General features: G+C 44.3%; 1 protein-coding gene across 2 annotated transcripts; it reads right to left on the minus strand.

Moving 5' to 3' along the window:
• Positions 1–1,414: 1,414 nt before the first annotated feature.
• Positions 1,415–18,636, minus strand: kif5aa (kinesin family member 5A, a). Of its 2 annotated transcripts, none has more exons than XM_040194300.2 (29): positions 17,953–18,636; positions 15,996–16,083; positions 15,241–15,314; positions 14,845–14,949; positions 14,625–14,673; positions 14,119–14,174; positions 13,900–13,987; positions 11,996–12,120; positions 11,759–11,863; positions 11,527–11,675; positions 11,181–11,329; positions 10,880–11,058; positions 9,174–9,242; positions 8,812–9,018; positions 8,221–8,367; positions 7,854–8,042; positions 7,655–7,772; positions 7,427–7,488; positions 7,228–7,334; positions 6,979–7,080; positions 6,688–6,748; positions 6,474–6,545; positions 5,999–6,103; positions 5,324–5,540; positions 5,016–5,190; positions 4,650–4,729; positions 4,459–4,498; positions 4,230–4,315; positions 1,415–3,909 (listed from the first exon to the last, which is right to left on the minus strand). In XM_040194300.2, the coding sequence occupies exons 1-28, from the start codon at positions 18,079–18,081 to the stop codon at positions 4,237–4,239; spliced, it is 3,126 nt and encodes a 1,041-aa protein (XP_040050234.2). In that variant the 5' UTR covers positions 18,082–18,636; the 3' UTR covers positions 1,415–3,909; positions 4,230–4,236. The 2 variants fall into 2 exon arrangements, with proteins under 2 accessions (XP_040050234.2, XP_040050233.2); XM_040194299.2 differs by having other exon boundaries at positions 7,228–7,337.
• Positions 18,637–18,684: the final 48 nt, after the last annotated feature.

Here is an 18,684-nt window from a genome sequence, read left to right on the forward strand (position 1 = left end):
TCGCTTTCTCTCGCTATGAATGTGGGATCTCTGTACCTCGTCCTGCTCCTCGTGTCCGGGTGGAGGCCGCGTCAGTGGCGCAGGAACATGCGGGAGCAAACTTCTCCTCTCTGGAAGCTGAACCTGCTGGAGACTCTGCGGCACCAGGAAGACTACAGACTGCAGGGCTTGGCAGGACGCTCCCCCCCCCCCCTCACCCACATGCACACACATACACACACACACACACACACACACACACACACAGGTTGACACACAGAGGCACACAGGCGCCGATTATTTGAATCGGCGCCTGTCAGTTACAGAAGCTTTGCACATTTGAAATGCCTTATCTCCATAATGAGTCCGCATGGTTGACTGTAAAAAAGTATTACCTAAAAACTTATAACCAAACAAAATAAAGGAGACGAACAGGTCAATATTGATAAATCAAACAGGCAGGCTTAATATCATTTAATACACTCATGAACCAGAAACTTTTAATATTCTTCACAAGTCATTCGAATGAATGTCTAATGTGTAACAGCCTGATCTTGAATTGATCGAAATGTGGCTTCATTTGACGTACGTCTGATACATGACATGATAGTTTCCAAACTTGTGACAGATTACATTTTCTGATCCAGCCCAGTCTGGTCATCTCTTAGGAATGCAGTGTGTGTTACTGTAATGCAATATTTGTCTCTCTCACACACACACACACATGCACAAACCACATTAGGATATTGCCTCTCATGCTCCTGCTGTTTACATCAATGCTTCCTTTCTCATGGGAAAAAAGAAGAGCAGTTTATTTTCATTTCAGAGGCACAAAGGAAGCTCCAATCGCACTCTTCTTCTCATACGACGACAATAAACGCACGTGGTGTTTCACCTGACTGACCTGCAGTTTTTTTAAACTCCTGAACACTTCCTAACGACATGTCGATTATGAAGCAAAGCAGTAGAAGAAGTTATGCCTGCGTGAACATGGTTTTCACATCACAGATTCCTTCTCATAACAAATTTTTAAGAAATGCATTTCCTGTTGAGGTTAGAGGTCGTATCAACAACAGAGAGCACCCAAATCACCAGCAGGGACTGATGTTAGTGAGATCATAGTTTTTAGGTCAGTTGCAATACACTGTGATGGGGGACCAATATGCTTGAAAATAAGTCATATATAAAACATCCCTCTCGTTAAATAAAGCGACTTTATCAAAAAAATATAGTAGAGGGATCTGATGGCAGAGAAGATGTGCTGAAAGAAGAAGGAGAGTGATTTAACGGGAAGGAACTTTCATTCAATCTGTATCAATGCCAGAATCTTCTCAGTCCACCAGGTGGAGTCATCGACATGGTGGCTCCACCTGTGTCTTTTTATCTCACACTTCAAAACTTCATTTCTCATTCTTCATCATTCATTTGGACAAAGTTCTTTCTACAAGTTTATTGACCTTTTTACTACAACACAATGGTTCACATACAATACAGCATAGTGGTGGGCCTATATATACAGAACTGTGATTCTTCATAATCATGTTGACGCTACGGCATATGGAAAGAAAATCAAACAAACATTTCTCTGAACAAAGTTAGCGTGTACCTTTCTTTTGCCTTTTACTATGTCATGGCACGCTGTTTTACTTACAAGATTAACAATATATAGCACATGTATTTTATATATGTTGAAATCAGACAGTGGAATAGAAGGTGACGATATAATACACATCCCCCCTCTCCTTCAGATTTATTTATTACATTTAAAACATGACGGCAAACAGAGGGACAGTAGGCTCTGACCAGAGGGATTTCACTTTTTTTTTGGATGTCACATGCTGGAATGGAGATTTTATACACTGTGCATAAAATAAAGTTAGATCTGTAGATGTATCATCCCTTCTGTTTAACTTCAAAGAACACAACCCGGCCTGAATGTACATGAGAAACTCCCTCCGGATGACGGTGGCGATGACGCGTGGTGGCTGTGAACGTGAAGCCCTGAGATGTTCTTGATGCCAGTTGAGACCTGTCGTGGATGCGGCTGTTAAGGATCAGCTGACCTTCACTTAACATTCTTGGGTCCTATTTGGGCTAATTTACAGTCAATGAAACGCACTGAACTTTAACATTATTCAACGTGGAAGGTTTAGTCGCGCAAAAGCTGGTTCATTGTTCTGTTTGTTTCCTTTGAGAGCGACACACTTTGGATTTAATCTGTCCTTCAATCCAGTGACTGAGCTTCGTCCAAACACATCCACGTCTTTGTGACGCACCTGAGACGCGCTGGTTTCTTCCCTCCTGATTGGCTGGTCAGGATTTCTGACAGAAGAAACGCAGCACGACTCGACATGCGACAAACAGCTGCTGTGTGTTCGTCCCAGACTGGTACCTGCTCAGCTGGAGACTTGTTTGCAGTCACTCAGCATTGGACGGGATTGTTTGATCAGATTAAAACGCACAAATCACTGAATAAATTCCAGTTAGACCAAAAGGGGTTACTTCACTTCTGTTTTTAAACATAACGCGACAGGGATTGTTATAATTTCAGTGCTAGTCCGCATCATATACCTTGACACTGTCAGATCGGCCCTGATGTAATGAACCAAACTACATCTCTGCTGCAATAGAACATTTAGCATTTTGTTCTTCAGTCCTGATCTGGTTGCATGATGGAGGAGGAATCTGTGTATAAATGAACTTCAGGAGAACATAACTACTGCTCTAATAAGATCTGTTAAATCCACTCACAGCTATTGCTGCTTTCTACAGAAACTCTAAGACCAGCTTCTATTAAGCGTTTGAAAAGATGTTGGTGTATTAAGCTTATATGAGCAGCTCTAGAGGTAGTAACTACAGATGTATGCGCTTGATCATCTTGAGAAGTCATCTGCTGTTAAGGCTCGCTATGAAGACTAACAAGGTGTGGGCGCAAAGCAGAGGGAGAAAGCCGGGATGCATTGATGCTGGCGTCGTTACCTGAAACGTACAACGGCATCACACGGCTGCAACATCGCAGTATCGCTGCAGCTTCCTGGACACATGCTGTTCAGTCAGGGCTGGGCTTCCCCGACACGGCCGCATCATCTATTTAATTAAAACTAGACCCCAATGTGTTTAGTGTGGTTTCTTCCAGTGTTAAAGCCACATTTACGCAACAGCCGAGTTTTGCTTTAAAGTGGAGAATCTAAAGCACGGAAACCATGATCGGGATTAAGGAACGCCAGCTCTCTCTCTCTTTCTCTCTCTATTACACCTGTCGAAGTCGATCGGACTGTCCACCCGCAGCATTCCAACTCCCGACTGGAATCAGGACACATGCAAAGATTTGAAAGCTAACCCGCAACGCGACATGCAGTGTGGGTCTTCTGTTACAAGCCCGGCGTTAAACACTATACTGTTATTTACGACAGAGAAATAAAGGTCACGTCTGCCTACAGTGTGTCATTCACATGATGCCGTTAAGAAGGTGTGTGCAGGGGACGAGGGAGGCTGTGCATTCACACAAACAGTTGCTGGTCAGAAACCTCTACTGGAGTATACAGCTCTATTATTTACAACATCCTAAATCGTCAGGGATGGAGTTAGCCCTGTTTCAGTTCAACCACATCAGGAGGTATTCGGTGTCAGCGATATCTTGTGACAAATTGATTGACGGTGAGATTGGTGGAGTTGAAATTCCTGTTTTTATAAGAGGAAAACAAATGTGATTAAATTTACTTCCTGTGCTGGCTGAACTGGAAGGAGACTGGACCTCAAACCTGAAGGTGGTGACCGTAGGAGCAGGAGGTTAAGTCCGTTACGTTTGAAGACTACAGGGGCTACAGGTCTTCGTTGTCATCATCTTCATCATTGATGCAGTGGAGGGATGGGGAGACAGGCTGCATGCACACGGAGGATCCTTGGACGGAAACAGTTTTTGGTCATCTTCTGGAAAAGCAAATAAAAGGAAGTCAGCGTTTGGAGAATTACAGAAATCCGGTAACAGTTCTGTCGGATGTTTCTTATTAAAGGACCATCGCAATGTTTTCTTTTGTTTCCTTTGCTTTTTATCCCCACAGATTTTCTAAAGTATGAAATAACGTTGGACGCTGATTCTTCAAACTACCCAGCAGCCGTTTTCAAGTTCACAGCAGTTTTCTTAAGAAAACCAATTTGCTAACACTCTTCTCCGCTCTCTTGCTTTGGCACGCGGACAAAGAAGATTTGCGAGTGTGCCTGCGTGTGACTTTGTGTGGTTAGTTAGTTACCATGGCATTAACTCGCAGCGGTCTCCTGCTGAATGATGTAATGCCTGTTTGAATCATCCACCTCGCTGCCACAGTGAACATCACTTCTGTTATAGAAGAAACGCAACAGTCATTACGCAACAAACTAAACGTAAATTGACAACAAAAACTCCAAAATTGATTTGTTCCAAGCTAGATAAAAGTTATTTAAAGTGACCGGAAATATTAAACAGCTAACTGACATCCTCACCTGTTGTCATTGATGTCTCTCGTTTCACTTGTGTTGTTACCTGTTGGAATAAAAACAATACTTTAATTTCATTGATCAATTATTTATAAATCCTATAAAATAAATAAAGAGCACAAAAAGGACACTGATCTACTGACAATAAATATCTAGGATGCTTAACGTGATCTGTGTACATGGGCTTTTGTTCTTACCGTTTTCAATGTTGAGTGGGAAGGACTCCAGTATGTCTCCAGTGTATCTGCCTGCTCTGTAGCCCAGCGCTGTGGACACTCTGTGGAAATACCACAGGAGAAAAGGGAAAAAAGACAGTTAAATATGAGGGACACTAAAAAATCTAAAAGGAGTAAGAGTAAAAAGGAACATAATGTTAAAGCAATACTTAATATCAAAGGGAAAAGCTTGCCAGATTTAGGCTATAATCAAATGACTCAACAGTGCATCAAAAAAATCAGATAACACAACGGGATGCTCTGTGTGGTGAAGACCACAGCGACTTCTGTCGCCTGTCACACACTTGACTTGGCTTGGAAACGGTGGAGGGAAGGATTTGGACTCACGCGTTGCTCTGCACAGAGTTGGGGTTGCAGTGGACGCTCGGGGCGCTCGGCTGTGTCTCGTTGCCCTGGAAGCAGGCGTTGCTGTAGGTGTTGGCCTGTTCGGTGGCACGGATGTAAGTGTAGAACGGGTTGGTGGGGGAGCAGACGGGCACCTGCTTCGGTCTCACTGGCTTGGCTGTCAGGATGATAAATTCAGGGCGCAGCTATGATGCAATGGGTAACTGAAGTTTAAAGAGGTTAAATAAAAGAAAGTCACATCTCAAATGTCGTGCAAGAGCAAGTCAAACGAGAGAGCTTCGCTGCAGTACCGATCTGTGCTGCGTGCGGGCGCCTCAGGGCGCTCTTTGCCCTCATGGCATCCTTGATGCGGTCGACCTCCTGCTGGTAGCGGCGGCGGTCCATCATTGCGCCCTCTTTGGCGTCCCTCAGTGCAGTCTCCAGGGCCTTAACTCTCTCAGCAGTAGACCGAAGACGTTTCTCCAACTTTGGAAGCTCACAGCGCAGATCTGCATTGTCACGTACCAGCTGGGAGGGGTGAATGCGGGAGGAAGAATAGTGAATGAGGAGATATTTTGCCAAATATGACACAGACAGATGCTCAAATAAAAACACAAAACAACATACAATTACAGTAATGTGATGCAATACGTTGATGTTTAGTAATTTGTTTACATCACAAACAACTTGTGGGCTTTGAACATTATTGAACCTTGTTGTAAGTCGCTTTGGATAAAAGCGTCAGCTAAATGACATGTAATGTAACATACTAATTACATGACTTGAATTAGGTTCAAAATAGCAATAAATGTGTCATTCTGTTATGCACCCTTAGAGGTCACTAACAGGGAAATGATCTGCAAAAATGGCCCCACAGCTTTATTGGTGAAAATATCACAATTACATCTGGTTTTATACAATCTAAACTGCGGACTGTGTTTACATCACTAAACGGACAGTTCCTCTTATCCTTTCTGCCTTCTCACCTGTTTGTGAACCTTTGTAAGTTGGTCCAGGTTATTCTCAAGAAAGGAAATCTTCTGCTTCTGGGTGCAAGACCCCCCGCTATCATCAGGCTCCATTTCGGAACTCTGCAGAGAGGAAGACAAAGCGAGAAAGAAGTACCAGTGACTGACTGATTACCTTAATTAAGCTGCTTTGAAGATGACTGTCGGACTGACATCACAAATTAACTAAACCACCTTATCAGAAATGTAAATATATAGTAAATTGTGCATAACAAAACAATCCATACCGTATAAACCTTTTAAAAGTGTTTCTTTAATCCACTAGTCTACGCAAAAAGTGAATGTATTTAGTTAAAAATCTAAAAGTCAAGGGAATGAGAGGAGTTAGAGGAATGTTGCTACACCATGCGATGTCTTTATCGGGGGTTCCGACCACACATGTTCCTTAAAACGATCCTAAAACTGCCTCCGCTCATAAACCGGGGCTGCTTACTTTTTTAACCCGCGACGTGAGGTCTTGAACGAACAGCTTGCGCAGGTTGTGGAGGGTCTGGAGTTCGCGGGCCTGGAGGACAGAGATGGGAAAAAAAGTGAGCAAGACAGCTCTGTAAGACGAAGGTGCTACAAGAGGAAGAGGACACACTGAGGTGACACAAGAGAGAAGAAACAGAGCAATGTTCACAGGTAGAGGTGTATATTTTACTCACGACAGTCTCCTCCAGACCCTTCAAGTCCTGTTTAGTCTGCTCATGGCGCTCGTGCAGGAATCTGACAGAAACAGCAAAACCATCTTTAGATAGGACAATATTTATATGCACTCCAGGACAATCAGTATCTATGTGCTACGGGCCATCTGCTGGAATTTAAGAGAAGAAAGACAGCAATTAATCACTTCCATACTTAAATGTTTGCACGATCTCTAATAAAACTACCTAGCTCTATTTCACATAAAGGACGGAGCTATTTTAACCACACTGGAAGACCGCCACAACACTCACGAGAGCTCCTCCAGGCGCTCCGTCTTGGTGGTGTCCTGACTCTTCAGGCGCTCAAAGTCAGCACGAACCTGAGCGAGCTCCAGCTCCAGCTTGGAGTTACGACTGGAGACGCGAAGCAAAAGCCCACGTGGTCGGGACGGAAAAGGAGAAGAGCAACAGCGAGCCGGGTTATTCAACAAACATTTATGAATGCAAAGAAAAACGTATAAAAAGACGAATGCGATGTTGTATATAATATTTGTCACGGACTCAGTGAGCTCATCAATGATCCGCTGCTTCTCATTGATCTCATCCCGGAGGCGGGCCAGCTGCTGGTGATGGAGGCCACGGTGAGACTCCCCCTGCTGGCGTGCAACCTTCTGGACATTGAAACCAATACCGTCCATATCACGACTTGAACCAATCAACTCAGATGCTCACAAATAAACAGCCTTACAACACGTCTCACCTTCACATTTCCCTCCTCGATCTCACCCTTTTCTCCATCCCTCTCCTCAAGCAGGGAGTTATCTGGCACCACACAAAGAGAGAGAACGCATTCATCACAGAGATGCAGCCTCATAACATCTTGAGGCAATTTCAGAACGGGGATGGCTAAACTGTTCCGCATTTCCTTTAGTGGACTCTTTAATATTTCAACAGTATTTTGGGTGCACATGTACACAACCCTCCTTACCCTGGTCTTGCAGCTTGGCCAGCTCTTCGCTCAGGGAGTCGTGGCTCTCTTCCAGCAGCCTCTTCTTCTGCTCCACGCTCTGCATGTACTCCGTCAGAGAGCGGATCTTAGCTTCATGCTGCATGGGGCACAAAAATAAGTGCTTTAGAAACACCTCAAACTAACTTTCAGCCATTGCATGTCTTCCATCCCTTCCCACCTGAGAGATGAGGAGCTGGCAGGAGGAGAGCTCCCTCCCGGTCTCCTCCATCTTGCGGTGGCACTCCAGCTGCATGTTCTCCAGCTGACGGCAGCGCTTCACCATGCTCTTCACCTCCGACTTGATCTTGCTGATGTAGAGGCGAGCCACCGTGAACTCCTCCTCGATCGCACCGCTGATCTCCACCGGCTGAGGATTTGGGGGACATTTTTTTTTTGTCACTTTCATACTTTCTCCTCCAGTCAGGACAAACATGGCACTCAATATAAAAAACCCTCACTCTATTATGTGTTGTACGGAGTACAAAGAGTTTATGGACTTTTCTACCCTTGATTTAAACATGTTTTTACTCTTAGGTCCAACTCACCAGCTTGATCTCCCCGTTGCCCACGATGGTGCTGAATTCGCTGAGGTCCCTCATCAGACCATTGAGGACGTCAGCGATGCGTTTCCTCTGCTGCCCGCTGACTTCCTGCATACGGGACAGCTCTGCCTCCAGCTCCATCAGACTGGCCTGTAGAGAAAAAGAGATGACGCGGAGAGGATCAGAGAAGCTTCACCCTTTACTCCAGTAGCGCCGGGAACGGCAAGTGGTCACTGGCAGAAGGAAGGAAAGCAAAAATTCAGAGACAGTCGGTGGACCAGAATGGAACTGAATTGCTTGCTGCTAGAAAAGACGCCGAGAGCGAAAAGTGGTCGGTGGCAGGTTCCTTTTTCAGAACGGCACAAGTCGATCTCAGTTGGTATTAAGCAACATGGACCCGCCTCCTTCTCCTCATGCAAATTACATATAAATGAGTATTTTCATGACCGAAAAAGGAACCTGCTACCGACCACTTTTCGCTCTCGGCGTCACTCCTTTTCAAACAGCAAGCAATTGAGCTCCATTCCGGTCCACCAACTGTCTCTGATTTTAGCTTTCCTTTGGTAAAGCTCACATCTCCTTGTTAAAACGTACCATCTTTTGGGACAGTTGGTCGGCCAGCAGCTGGTTCTGGAGGCCTTTCTCCTCCACCTCCTGGCTCTTGTGGTCATAGTTGATGGCCAGCTCCTCCAGCGCTTGCAGCACCTCTTTCACCTCAGCCTTGGCGCAGTCACTTTCCACCTGAAGCCTGCCGAGTTCGGCCTGCACCTTGTCCCCATCGCCCTTAGATGATGCCAGGAGCTGGAGGGAGGGAAGGAAAAGAGAGGGGGACAAATTACAGTAAAGATATTAAATAATCAACATTTTGTCGAATTATGCTATTCTGGAGCTTGGTGTTAAATATTCAATGCGCACATACAGTGTGTAGTTATTCGTGTGAGTTTGTGATGACTCACCTCATCCTGGTCCATCATCTGCTGCTTCAGTTTCTCCACCAACTGGCACTGCAGGTTGATCTCATCATCCTGTGTGAATATTATAGGCTTTCATCTACCGTTGTGACGACCCCTGCTGTGGAGGCAGCAGCCTTCCAATGAGATTTGGTGATTGAAGGCACCTGGGCCAGGTGCCCTGAGATTAGAAAGCCCTGTGTTCATTCATTGATTCTGTCGCTCTCTTCTCTCTCCAGCAGACGTCCGGTGTGGTAGGGCAGCCGTCTGTTGAATCCGGTTTTCCTTTGGGTTAAATGCCCTGGACAACACCCACCATTTACACTTTACCCTCATGCACATCCTACACTACCGATAATACTGACATTCGCATCCCATCTGGAATGGTTATGGTTTTTTGTTGTTTTGTGTGTTAAATAAAGAATGTTACACCTCAGAAACCAGTGTAACTCCAATCTTGTCATGGCCCAAAGAGCCAGGTCGTGACAAATGGGGGCTCGTCCGGGATTTGAACCCGGGACCTCTCGAAAAAAAAACCCTCTAAACGCTTCCACAACCAGAGCTACAACGGACCAACGAACCAGAGCTACAACGGACCAACGAACTACAACGAACCAGAGCTACAACGGACCAACGAACTACAACGAACCAGAGCTACAACGGACCAACGAACTACAACGAACCAACGAACTACAACGAACCAACGAACTACAACGAACCAGAGCTACAACGAACCAACGAACTACAACGAACCAGAGCTACAACGGACCAACGAACTACAACGAACCAGAGCTACAACGGACCAACGAACTACAACGAACCAGAGCTACAACGGACCAACGAACTACAACGAACCAGAGCTACAACGGACCAACGAACTACAACGAACCAGAGCTACAACTACAACGGACCAAAGAACTACAACGGACCAACGAACCAGAGCTACAACGAACCAGAGCTACAACTACAACGGACCAAAGAACTACAATACCAACGAACCAGAGCAAAACCTTCAAAATCCAGCATGACTCCCAAACTTTCCGCAACAGAGACAACCTGGCGATCACCACCAAACCAAACGCGCACCAACCGCTCACAGCTGATCCACACAAAAACACGCGTCACACGAAATCTACACACTTGATCATCAAACAAATCACTGACCAGAATTGGACGAGCCCCCATTTGTCACGACCTGGCTCTTTGGGCCATGACAAGATTGGAGTTACACTGGTTTCTGAGGTGTAACATTCTTTATTTAACACACAAAACAACAAAAAACCATAACCATTCCAGATGGGATGCGAATGTCAGTATTATCGGTAGTGTAGGATGTGCATGAGGGTAAAGTGTAAATGGTGGGTGTTGTCCAGGGCATTTAACCCAAAGGAAAACCGGATTCAACAGACGGCTGCCCTACCACACCGGACGTCTGCTGGAGAGAGAAGAGAGCGACAGAATCAATGAATGAACACAGGGCTTTCTAATCTCAGGGCACCTGGCCCAGGTGCCTTCAATCACCAAATCTCATTGGAAGGCTGCTGCCTCCACAGCAGGGGTCGTCACAACCGTATCTATGACCGTTTTACATTTATTTTCCGTTTTACATTTAACAAAATAACATCTTAATTTGCATGGTGCAATTGAGATTGCATTACTTAAATGTACAGACAGTCCGTTGTCGTTAGTATGTGCATGTTATGGAGCAGGACCTTGTCATCCAGCTGCTTGTACAGCTTGCGGATCTCCTCCTCGTACTTCTGCCGCTCCTCCTCGGAAATGCGGACAACAATGGAGGAGGTGTCGTTGTCCAAAATAGGACGCTCCTCGACTGTCTCGAAAGGGGTCACTATTTCTTGGCTGGTCTGCTCGGTCTCAGGCACGTTCTCTCCTGGGGACAAAGAGGACATCACGATAAGACAGTTTTGTTAGTGATTTCATCAAAGAAGAGCTAAAGTTACGCAGCTGAAATGAAGGAGTTCAGTTGGTCAGAAAACACTCAATGGATCTCACCGTTTCTCCAGCGGTTGAGCTCAATCTCCAGCTTTTGGATAGTATCCTTCAGAGTTTTGTTCTTCTCCTTCTCCTTCTCAAACTTCTTCTTCCACTGCTCCGCCGTCAGCTCCAGGTTGATGGAGGCGGTGTTCCTGATGGTCTTGGCACTGTGATGGAGGAAGGCAGAGAGATACGGGGTGGAAAGACATGAATCAGTTTATTAAGAAGTGACAGATCATCAGACTTTGTGTTTTTACTGAAAAACATGGCAGCATGTGAGAATACTCTGAAAAGAAGTTGGTTCTCATGCTTTAAGAAACATAGTATTTCCCAAGCTGCACTCGCCGTCTCCACATGTAATTACCGTTGTCCAAACATCAAAGTGGACTTGGTCTCTGCGTCGTTGTAGCTGGAGGGAGAACAGCAAATAAACATGGTGGTGCGACAGTTCCCTCCGAGGGAGTCCTGCAGGATGCGGGTCATCTTACTGTCACGGTACGGCACGTGACTTTTCTGCAGGAGATAAAAAGGGGGCGGTCTTAATTGTTACTCCATTGTCCATCCAAATACCGGTAGGTGGTGTTAAGAAAGCTCACCGTGCCCTCAGCTAACGCAGAGATGACATTTCCCAGAGCAGAGAGAGACTTGTTGATGTTTTTAGCCTCATCCAGGACGGCTCCTGCAGCTCCAGTCTTACTGACCTGGAGTGAAGGAGGAGAGTCAGCAGAATGAAACATGGCCGATTAACAGCTAAAGAAAACCTCACGGGAGACGGAATTGCAGGTCGGGAGTTGTTTATCCATAATCAATCTTTCCGGCAGAGGGTCTTCTACCTTCTCGCTGCCAGCCAGGTCCACCAGGTACAGTTTTCCACACAGTTTTTGCTCCGTCTCCACGTGCTCCTGCTTGATGTTGATCAGGAAGATGCTGTGGCTGCGAGAACTGTGCTCGTTCATGTCTGGACAAAGACAGAAGAAAAGCGACCGTTGGTTGGTCAGAAGAAGGCAGTCTTTGTTTTGTGGTTCAAATCTGTGTTTAAACCCGCTTTTCAGAAGCATAAAGAATTCTTGAAATGGATATAACCAAACGATAGCCTTTAGGAAGCAAGTTGAGTGAAGGAACAAAACATACAATCTGTTATTTACCTTCCTCTCTCTAAAGTAGAACCAGCACATTTTAGGATAAATGCAACTCCCTGTAGTAAAAGTAATAACTGATTCATTTGTAGTAATTTATCTCTGTATTTGAAGTCATCCACATCTTTTCTTTCCACCAGGACAAGACATTACTGCGGAAGAATAGCATTGTCATTTCACAGAGTAAGACTATATCTGTTATCAGCGCAGCACTGTGCAGTGAGTCAGCAGCCCTCCACCGGGAAGCAGAGACGACTGCGCTGCTTGTGAAGGAAGCGTCGAGCCGCTCGCAGGCAGCTGCTTTTCAAAGACAGATTGTCGTAGGATTTCATTATTAGGATATTTGTTATTATTGCTGCTCTAATGAGCTAACTTTTTTTTTAATTTAAGTAAATATTGCATTAGTATGTTGGTCTAACATCTATCTAATTTGTCACAATTTAGAGATTTGTCTTTGCATCCGCTCTGAAATCTGTAGAATCCAAAAATAATGCCTAATCCCATCTATGCCTAATCCCCTTTATGCCTAATCTCATCTATGCCTGCCTGTTATATAACACTACAATGACGCTCTTTATTAAAGTTGTATCATAAAGGTGGATATGAATATTTATTCCAATTTCACATGAACAGAGGTCCTTTGGAGCCACAGTTCAATGTTAAAAGTATGAATTGAGTCTGACACTATTTTCTTGTTCTGACTGGACGAACTGCTCAATGGATAGATGATCATCAGACCTACACCAGCAGTCTGAGCTTTTCATCTTCAAATTACAACCTTTTCTTTTTTTTGAGTCCACTTGGCTTCTTTCACCCTTTAAGACACAAAAAGCTCTGGAAATGACTTCCCCCTTTCTAATTAATTAAATATGATCCAATTAATCACATGTTGCATGTGGTGCAACGTAACTACGAACATTCATCAAAGTCATATTGACTTTTTTTAATGGTGAGCAACATGAATTCTCTGAAGACCTGCATTAATTGAGGCATTAAATAATTATAAATATTACTTAGGTATATAATTTGTAGCCTTTTTTTCTAAAGTGTCGCCAACTTTACTTTGTTTGAAGTGTGAGTCCACTGTGACCTGTGATTCATCTCTTATTACCGGCAGGCTGAGACCATCATGCGTCATCGTTGTCAGGAAGCCGGAGTGCAGGGATTCAGTTTAAAGTGATTAAGGACTCACCCTGATAAGCAGGAATATTAATGCACAAAGGTTTTATTTAAGTGACACAAAATCTGCCTCAACAGTAGTGATCACTGAGTTTACTGGTAATTAGGTCACATGTTATTTTTAGCTGCGTTTTTATACTGTAATGAACAGTATTGGAACAAAGATATTATTAACGAGCCTAAGCGCAGCGCTCTCATTTTAAAGATGCTAGACGAGCGGATTCTGTTTGTTAGGAATGATTTTATTGGGATGATGGCTGCGGGCAGAGATTCTATTCTTCTTCTGTTATTGTGAACATCTAAAAATGATATACTGTGAGCTGTTGCCTTTTGTGATGTTTTTTGTCAGTTATATTGAAAATATTAATAATTGGAAAATGTACTTTATAGCTTGTGTTGCAACAACATATTTTTAGACTCACTGGTCACAGCAACGTGGCGAGCAGCTTTCCCCTCGTCGATCACATCCATCACCTCGTCAGGGCTGGAGACGAAACGCTCAGTGCATCCCTGAGGAGAGGAGGGAGGGGACGAGGGGAGAGGAGGGAGGGGACGAGGGGAGAGGAGAGGATTCAACATCATGTGCGCGACGAACCTCACGGGAAGATGATCACCCAAAAATACAAAGGACCTTCACAAACCTTGACAAACGGCACCCGATTCTTATCCTCATGCACAGAGAGGTTGGTCTTTGTCACTAAAATAAAAGTAAGAGAGAAAGTATTGAATTAGAGGTTTATGTTTAGGGAAACACTCCATTCAGGTGCCAGGTGACTATTACAAATATGTACATACAATTCAATATATATATAAGTAAAACTCTATGTATTACTTTTTCAAATAATGTGTTTAAGTGCAAATTAACTTAACTTTTATGTGATTCTTGTTGAGTTAACACACACGTTGGCATTATTTTTTACTTGTTTACTTTTTGTAGGTAGGTGAAGTAAACTCTTTGAATGTGTATATGGCATCTATACCTTATTTAATCTATAAATAAATGTAATTGTTTTAGCAAGATTTCTGCACATCCTCAAAATATTTCAAAGCACATCCGACAAACAGCTTTTTGGATGAAAACAATTGCTGCGGACAATTCAGAAGACGGGATATTTTACATTCCATAAAAAGTCAAATTTACACTAACCATCCAGAAGGTCACGGATTTTGTCCATGTAGATTTCAAAGTAGGAAACCTGTTGGAGAAGAAAGAAAAATAGGTGTAATTGTGTAAAAGAAATTGTTTTTTTATATAAATAAAAAGTGAACGCACGTTTTCTTTTGTTGAACTGTTTGCTGACAGAAGATATTGATCCAAACATGGAAGGAAGGATTAACACAAGAACAACACAGCACAGATACCCCACCTTGATGTGGAATTCAAGGTTTTCATCCATGGCAAAGATGTGGTTGAAAATGTCCTCAGCGATGCGAGGAATGATCCCCATCTGGTGAGGGTCATGCAGCTTGCCCTGAAAGTCACAGATAATGGTGTAAGACTGAGATTGTGATTCTGACAGGAGAACAAATGGCGACTATATGCAATAATGCTTTTAAATTCTCATAAAACGACTGTTGGATCCAAGCTGACCAAAGTAAATGTCGCGGCAGAAAAAATTCAAAGTGCTATTCTGGTAGCTGTGGTGTCATAGAAAGACACTGTGAGACCTGCTACCAGTCTCTAGTGAGCCTTAATAGGAGATGGGGAAAAAAACGTAAATCAACGCAGACATCAAGTTGCTTAATTGCTCTGAACACTGTACCTCCATGGTGTGAGTCTTCCCGGAGGCGGTTTGTCCATATGCGAAGATAGTGCCATTGTATCCACCCAGAACATCTATGAGAAGAAACAGGACAAAAGAACAAACAAACAATCATCTTTATTTGTATCTCATTTTTCAAGCTGGGAATAGAAAGTGCTTTGATTAGAGGGTATATTAACACCAATACAAAATATAAAGAAATGCAAGAAAAATACATGTACAGATAAATCCTTCAAACCCATTAAAGGTTGGAGAGATTAAACTTTTCCAACAAAATTAAAATCAAGTGTTTCACAACAGGGCGCCGTATGTGTCTTGAGACGGGATTAGACAGCGGAAACCGTGCCAGCAGATCGATACGTGGAAGAAGGTACCAGAGCTCAGGTGCCAGTACAGAAAACGCTTATTCACCCTCGGACCGCAAACCTGGACTGATCCGAGAGGCCTTTTTGCACAACTGGGAGTTAAAACCTCACTGATGTATTCTGCCGCCTGGCAAAGCAAAGTCTAGTAAGTAGAATGTTAAAATGGATGCCAAAGGAAATTGGCGGCGTTCTTACTGCGGGGCAGGTGTCACATCACCTCAGCAGCTCTGTAGTTAATCTGCTTTATTCAGAGGGTTTAATAGAAAGCTACAACTGTGTGTCATAACTTGTAAATTAGATGTTCAGAATGATAAGACCTGACTTGGGCGTTTACAGAGATGTGATCTGAACACTGCAAACATCTGACATAACCTGCCCAATCATCCGTACCCTTGACAATCTGTTTGGCGCAGGTGTTGTAGACCTGCTCCTGGGTGGTGTTGGTCGGAAACACTCGATCGAAGGCGTAGGACTTCCCCTGTGAGTGAACCACAACAAACAATTAACAAAAAACACAACATAAGGTGGTTTATAATGGAGACCAGGATTTGGTTCTCAGTGCATTCAAATAAATGAAAGGTGCAGTAAGTTTGAGATGTTTCCAAATATTCTTTCCAATAGCCAGTTACAGGTTACAGTTACAACAACAAACACACAAATGTTCCTTGATTTTTACACTGATTTCTGCTCTAATGTTATATGACCGTAAGAAACAAAATCTGCAGGAATACTTGCAAAATAAATCAGTTCTAAAACAAAGAGCAATCTTGCATGAAACACAGACGATTGAGTCGGCCCCGATGAGCCACTGCTGCAGAAATCACGCTATTAAACCCCCTGAATGTGACAGAATGGCACAATGAGCTGATAGAACAGGTGCAGTATTAAATGTCATCATGGGAGAGGTCACAGAGTGCATGAGATCAATTTTCCCCAAACGTCATTAACAAATTGACTCATCTGCAGACCAGAGTGATTTACCAGAGACAGGGAGGGACGGATGGGGGGAGGGACTGAAGAAGGGGGAGGAAACGAGAAATTAAAATGGTGACGGGTGGAGCAAAGGGTGAGGGTCAAAGTGACAGAAACTGGAGCGACAGAAACAGTAGAGTGAGACTGCATGGAAGAGGAGACGGTCGAAACCAGAGACAGGAAGGAGCAGTTCGACCTGTGAAGCATTAGATTGTCGGGTGATTATTGATCTTCTCTGTGAGCAATTTGAGAGATCAGTTTCTGACTCTGTCGTCCATCGTCCTGCTGAGAGGAGAGACGGCGGTCAGGCCGAGATGGCCAAAGAAAGTAAAATCATGACCCCTCCCTCCGCAGAACCAAAGCTTACTATCGCTCTCCTGACTCAAAGACGAAGAAAGGGGAGATGTTATTAGGGTATCCAAAATTATTCTATTTGAATTTAGTAGTTAATGTAACATTTATATCTGCAATACACCTTTGGGCCGCTTGAGATAGCCTGAATATGTGTAATGTTCTGAAAATTGTGATCTACTCATAACATTGAATCTAATATGAAAGGATGATGTACGTTCTGTTTGTTTTAATTATTGGAGGGAACGAGAAGAAGGAGCTTGTGTACGCCATCTAAAAGTATTTGTATTTCCATGTGTGCATATTTTCAATACAACTTGCATGAAACAAAGTTGTGATTTATGTGTATGCTGATAGTATTTGAAATTATTTGGGGATTGTTGCTCGGATAATTTCTCTGAATTTCAAGTCAATGTAATAATAATAATTGCCCAATTATTTATATGTGATGCAACAAAATCTAAGATGAGCGTCTGTTTCTTTAAAACATAAACAAGTCAGTTTGTTCCCTTGATAATTCTAAAAATAACACCTTAAATTCTTAGAATAATTCAATTTGTGCAAGAAAGTTAAGTTAGCATCACATGCTTCCATCCGTCGTTACGTCATGGATAACCTAACTGTATGAAAATCATTTTCTACAATTTTGACTGAAGATTTGATTCAACTGTTGTGAAAGTGTGTTGTGTTGTGTAGCATCTCGCACGATCCATTTTATGAAGTGATGTGTGTTTACAATAACAAGGCGCACCATCGCAGGCCGCAGAGTGCTGAGCGCATCAGCTGATGCGGGAGGCCACGTTACGCACTATGTGACAACATTACACGCATTTATGCTTCGTCATGTTAAGGAAAAAGATTATTTTTGGTGTGGGGGAGAGGGAGGGAGGAGGGGGGGTATCACACTTCACTGATCGTGGTGTTTTTTTCCCCCCGTCCGGCCACGACCCAAAACGGATGAGTGGAGCTGATGATTTATTGATGAAGGGCCCGCGTGCACAACAAAGCGCCTCCATTGACTCACCCCGACGAGGACCGTGTCGTCTCCTTGGAATTTGGGGATGAACTGGTCCCCACGAACAATCTCCGACTGGTTGAGAGGACGAAAGCGACAAAGCACTTTTATGTTACACTCCGCAGGGACGTCGGCCATGGCGCAGATTCGAGGAGGAGGAGGAGGAGGAGGAGGAGGAGGCGGCGGCGGAGGAAGGATGCTGTTTTCTGCTGAGCGCAGAGATGCTGCTGGAGATGGACGCTGATCGGGCCGATGGCGCCGTCAAAAATAAACGACGAGCCGTGCGCGGTGACTTTGTCCTTCTCCGTCGGATGGACCGCGTGGACGCTGGACGGCTTCGAGAGGATGCGACTTGGCTCGTGCGCAGCTGGACGGTCTTTCCTTGTCGCAGAGAGGTTCGGGCGGACTAAATTAGATGTCAAAGCAAATACCGACTGACTACATCATTAAAACCACCGACTGTGATGTTGCTCTTTTCTCTTCTCCCTCTCGGTTCTGCTCTGCGGCGGTGGACGTGCGTCGGGCCGGGCTGAAGGTGAGATGCTGCTGGAAGGGCAGCGGGGTAAAGCTGCTGCTGAGGAATCGGCCTGCGATGGACGCCACAGAGCCCCCTATCGGCGAGGAAAGGAAGGGCGTGGTCCGCATCCGTCTCTTTGAGGTGGTACCCACGGCATCACCTCCCTCGCGTGTCAGGCGGAAGCGAGGTGGCGTCACGTGCTTTCCGTCCGTCGTTACGTCATG

This window comes from Gasterosteus aculeatus, chromosome 2 (assembly GCF_964276395.1).
Source record: "Gasterosteus aculeatus chromosome 2, fGasAcu3.hap1.1, whole genome shotgun sequence".
Taxonomy (NCBI): Eukaryota; Metazoa; Chordata; class Actinopteri; order Perciformes; family Gasterosteidae; genus Gasterosteus; species Gasterosteus aculeatus.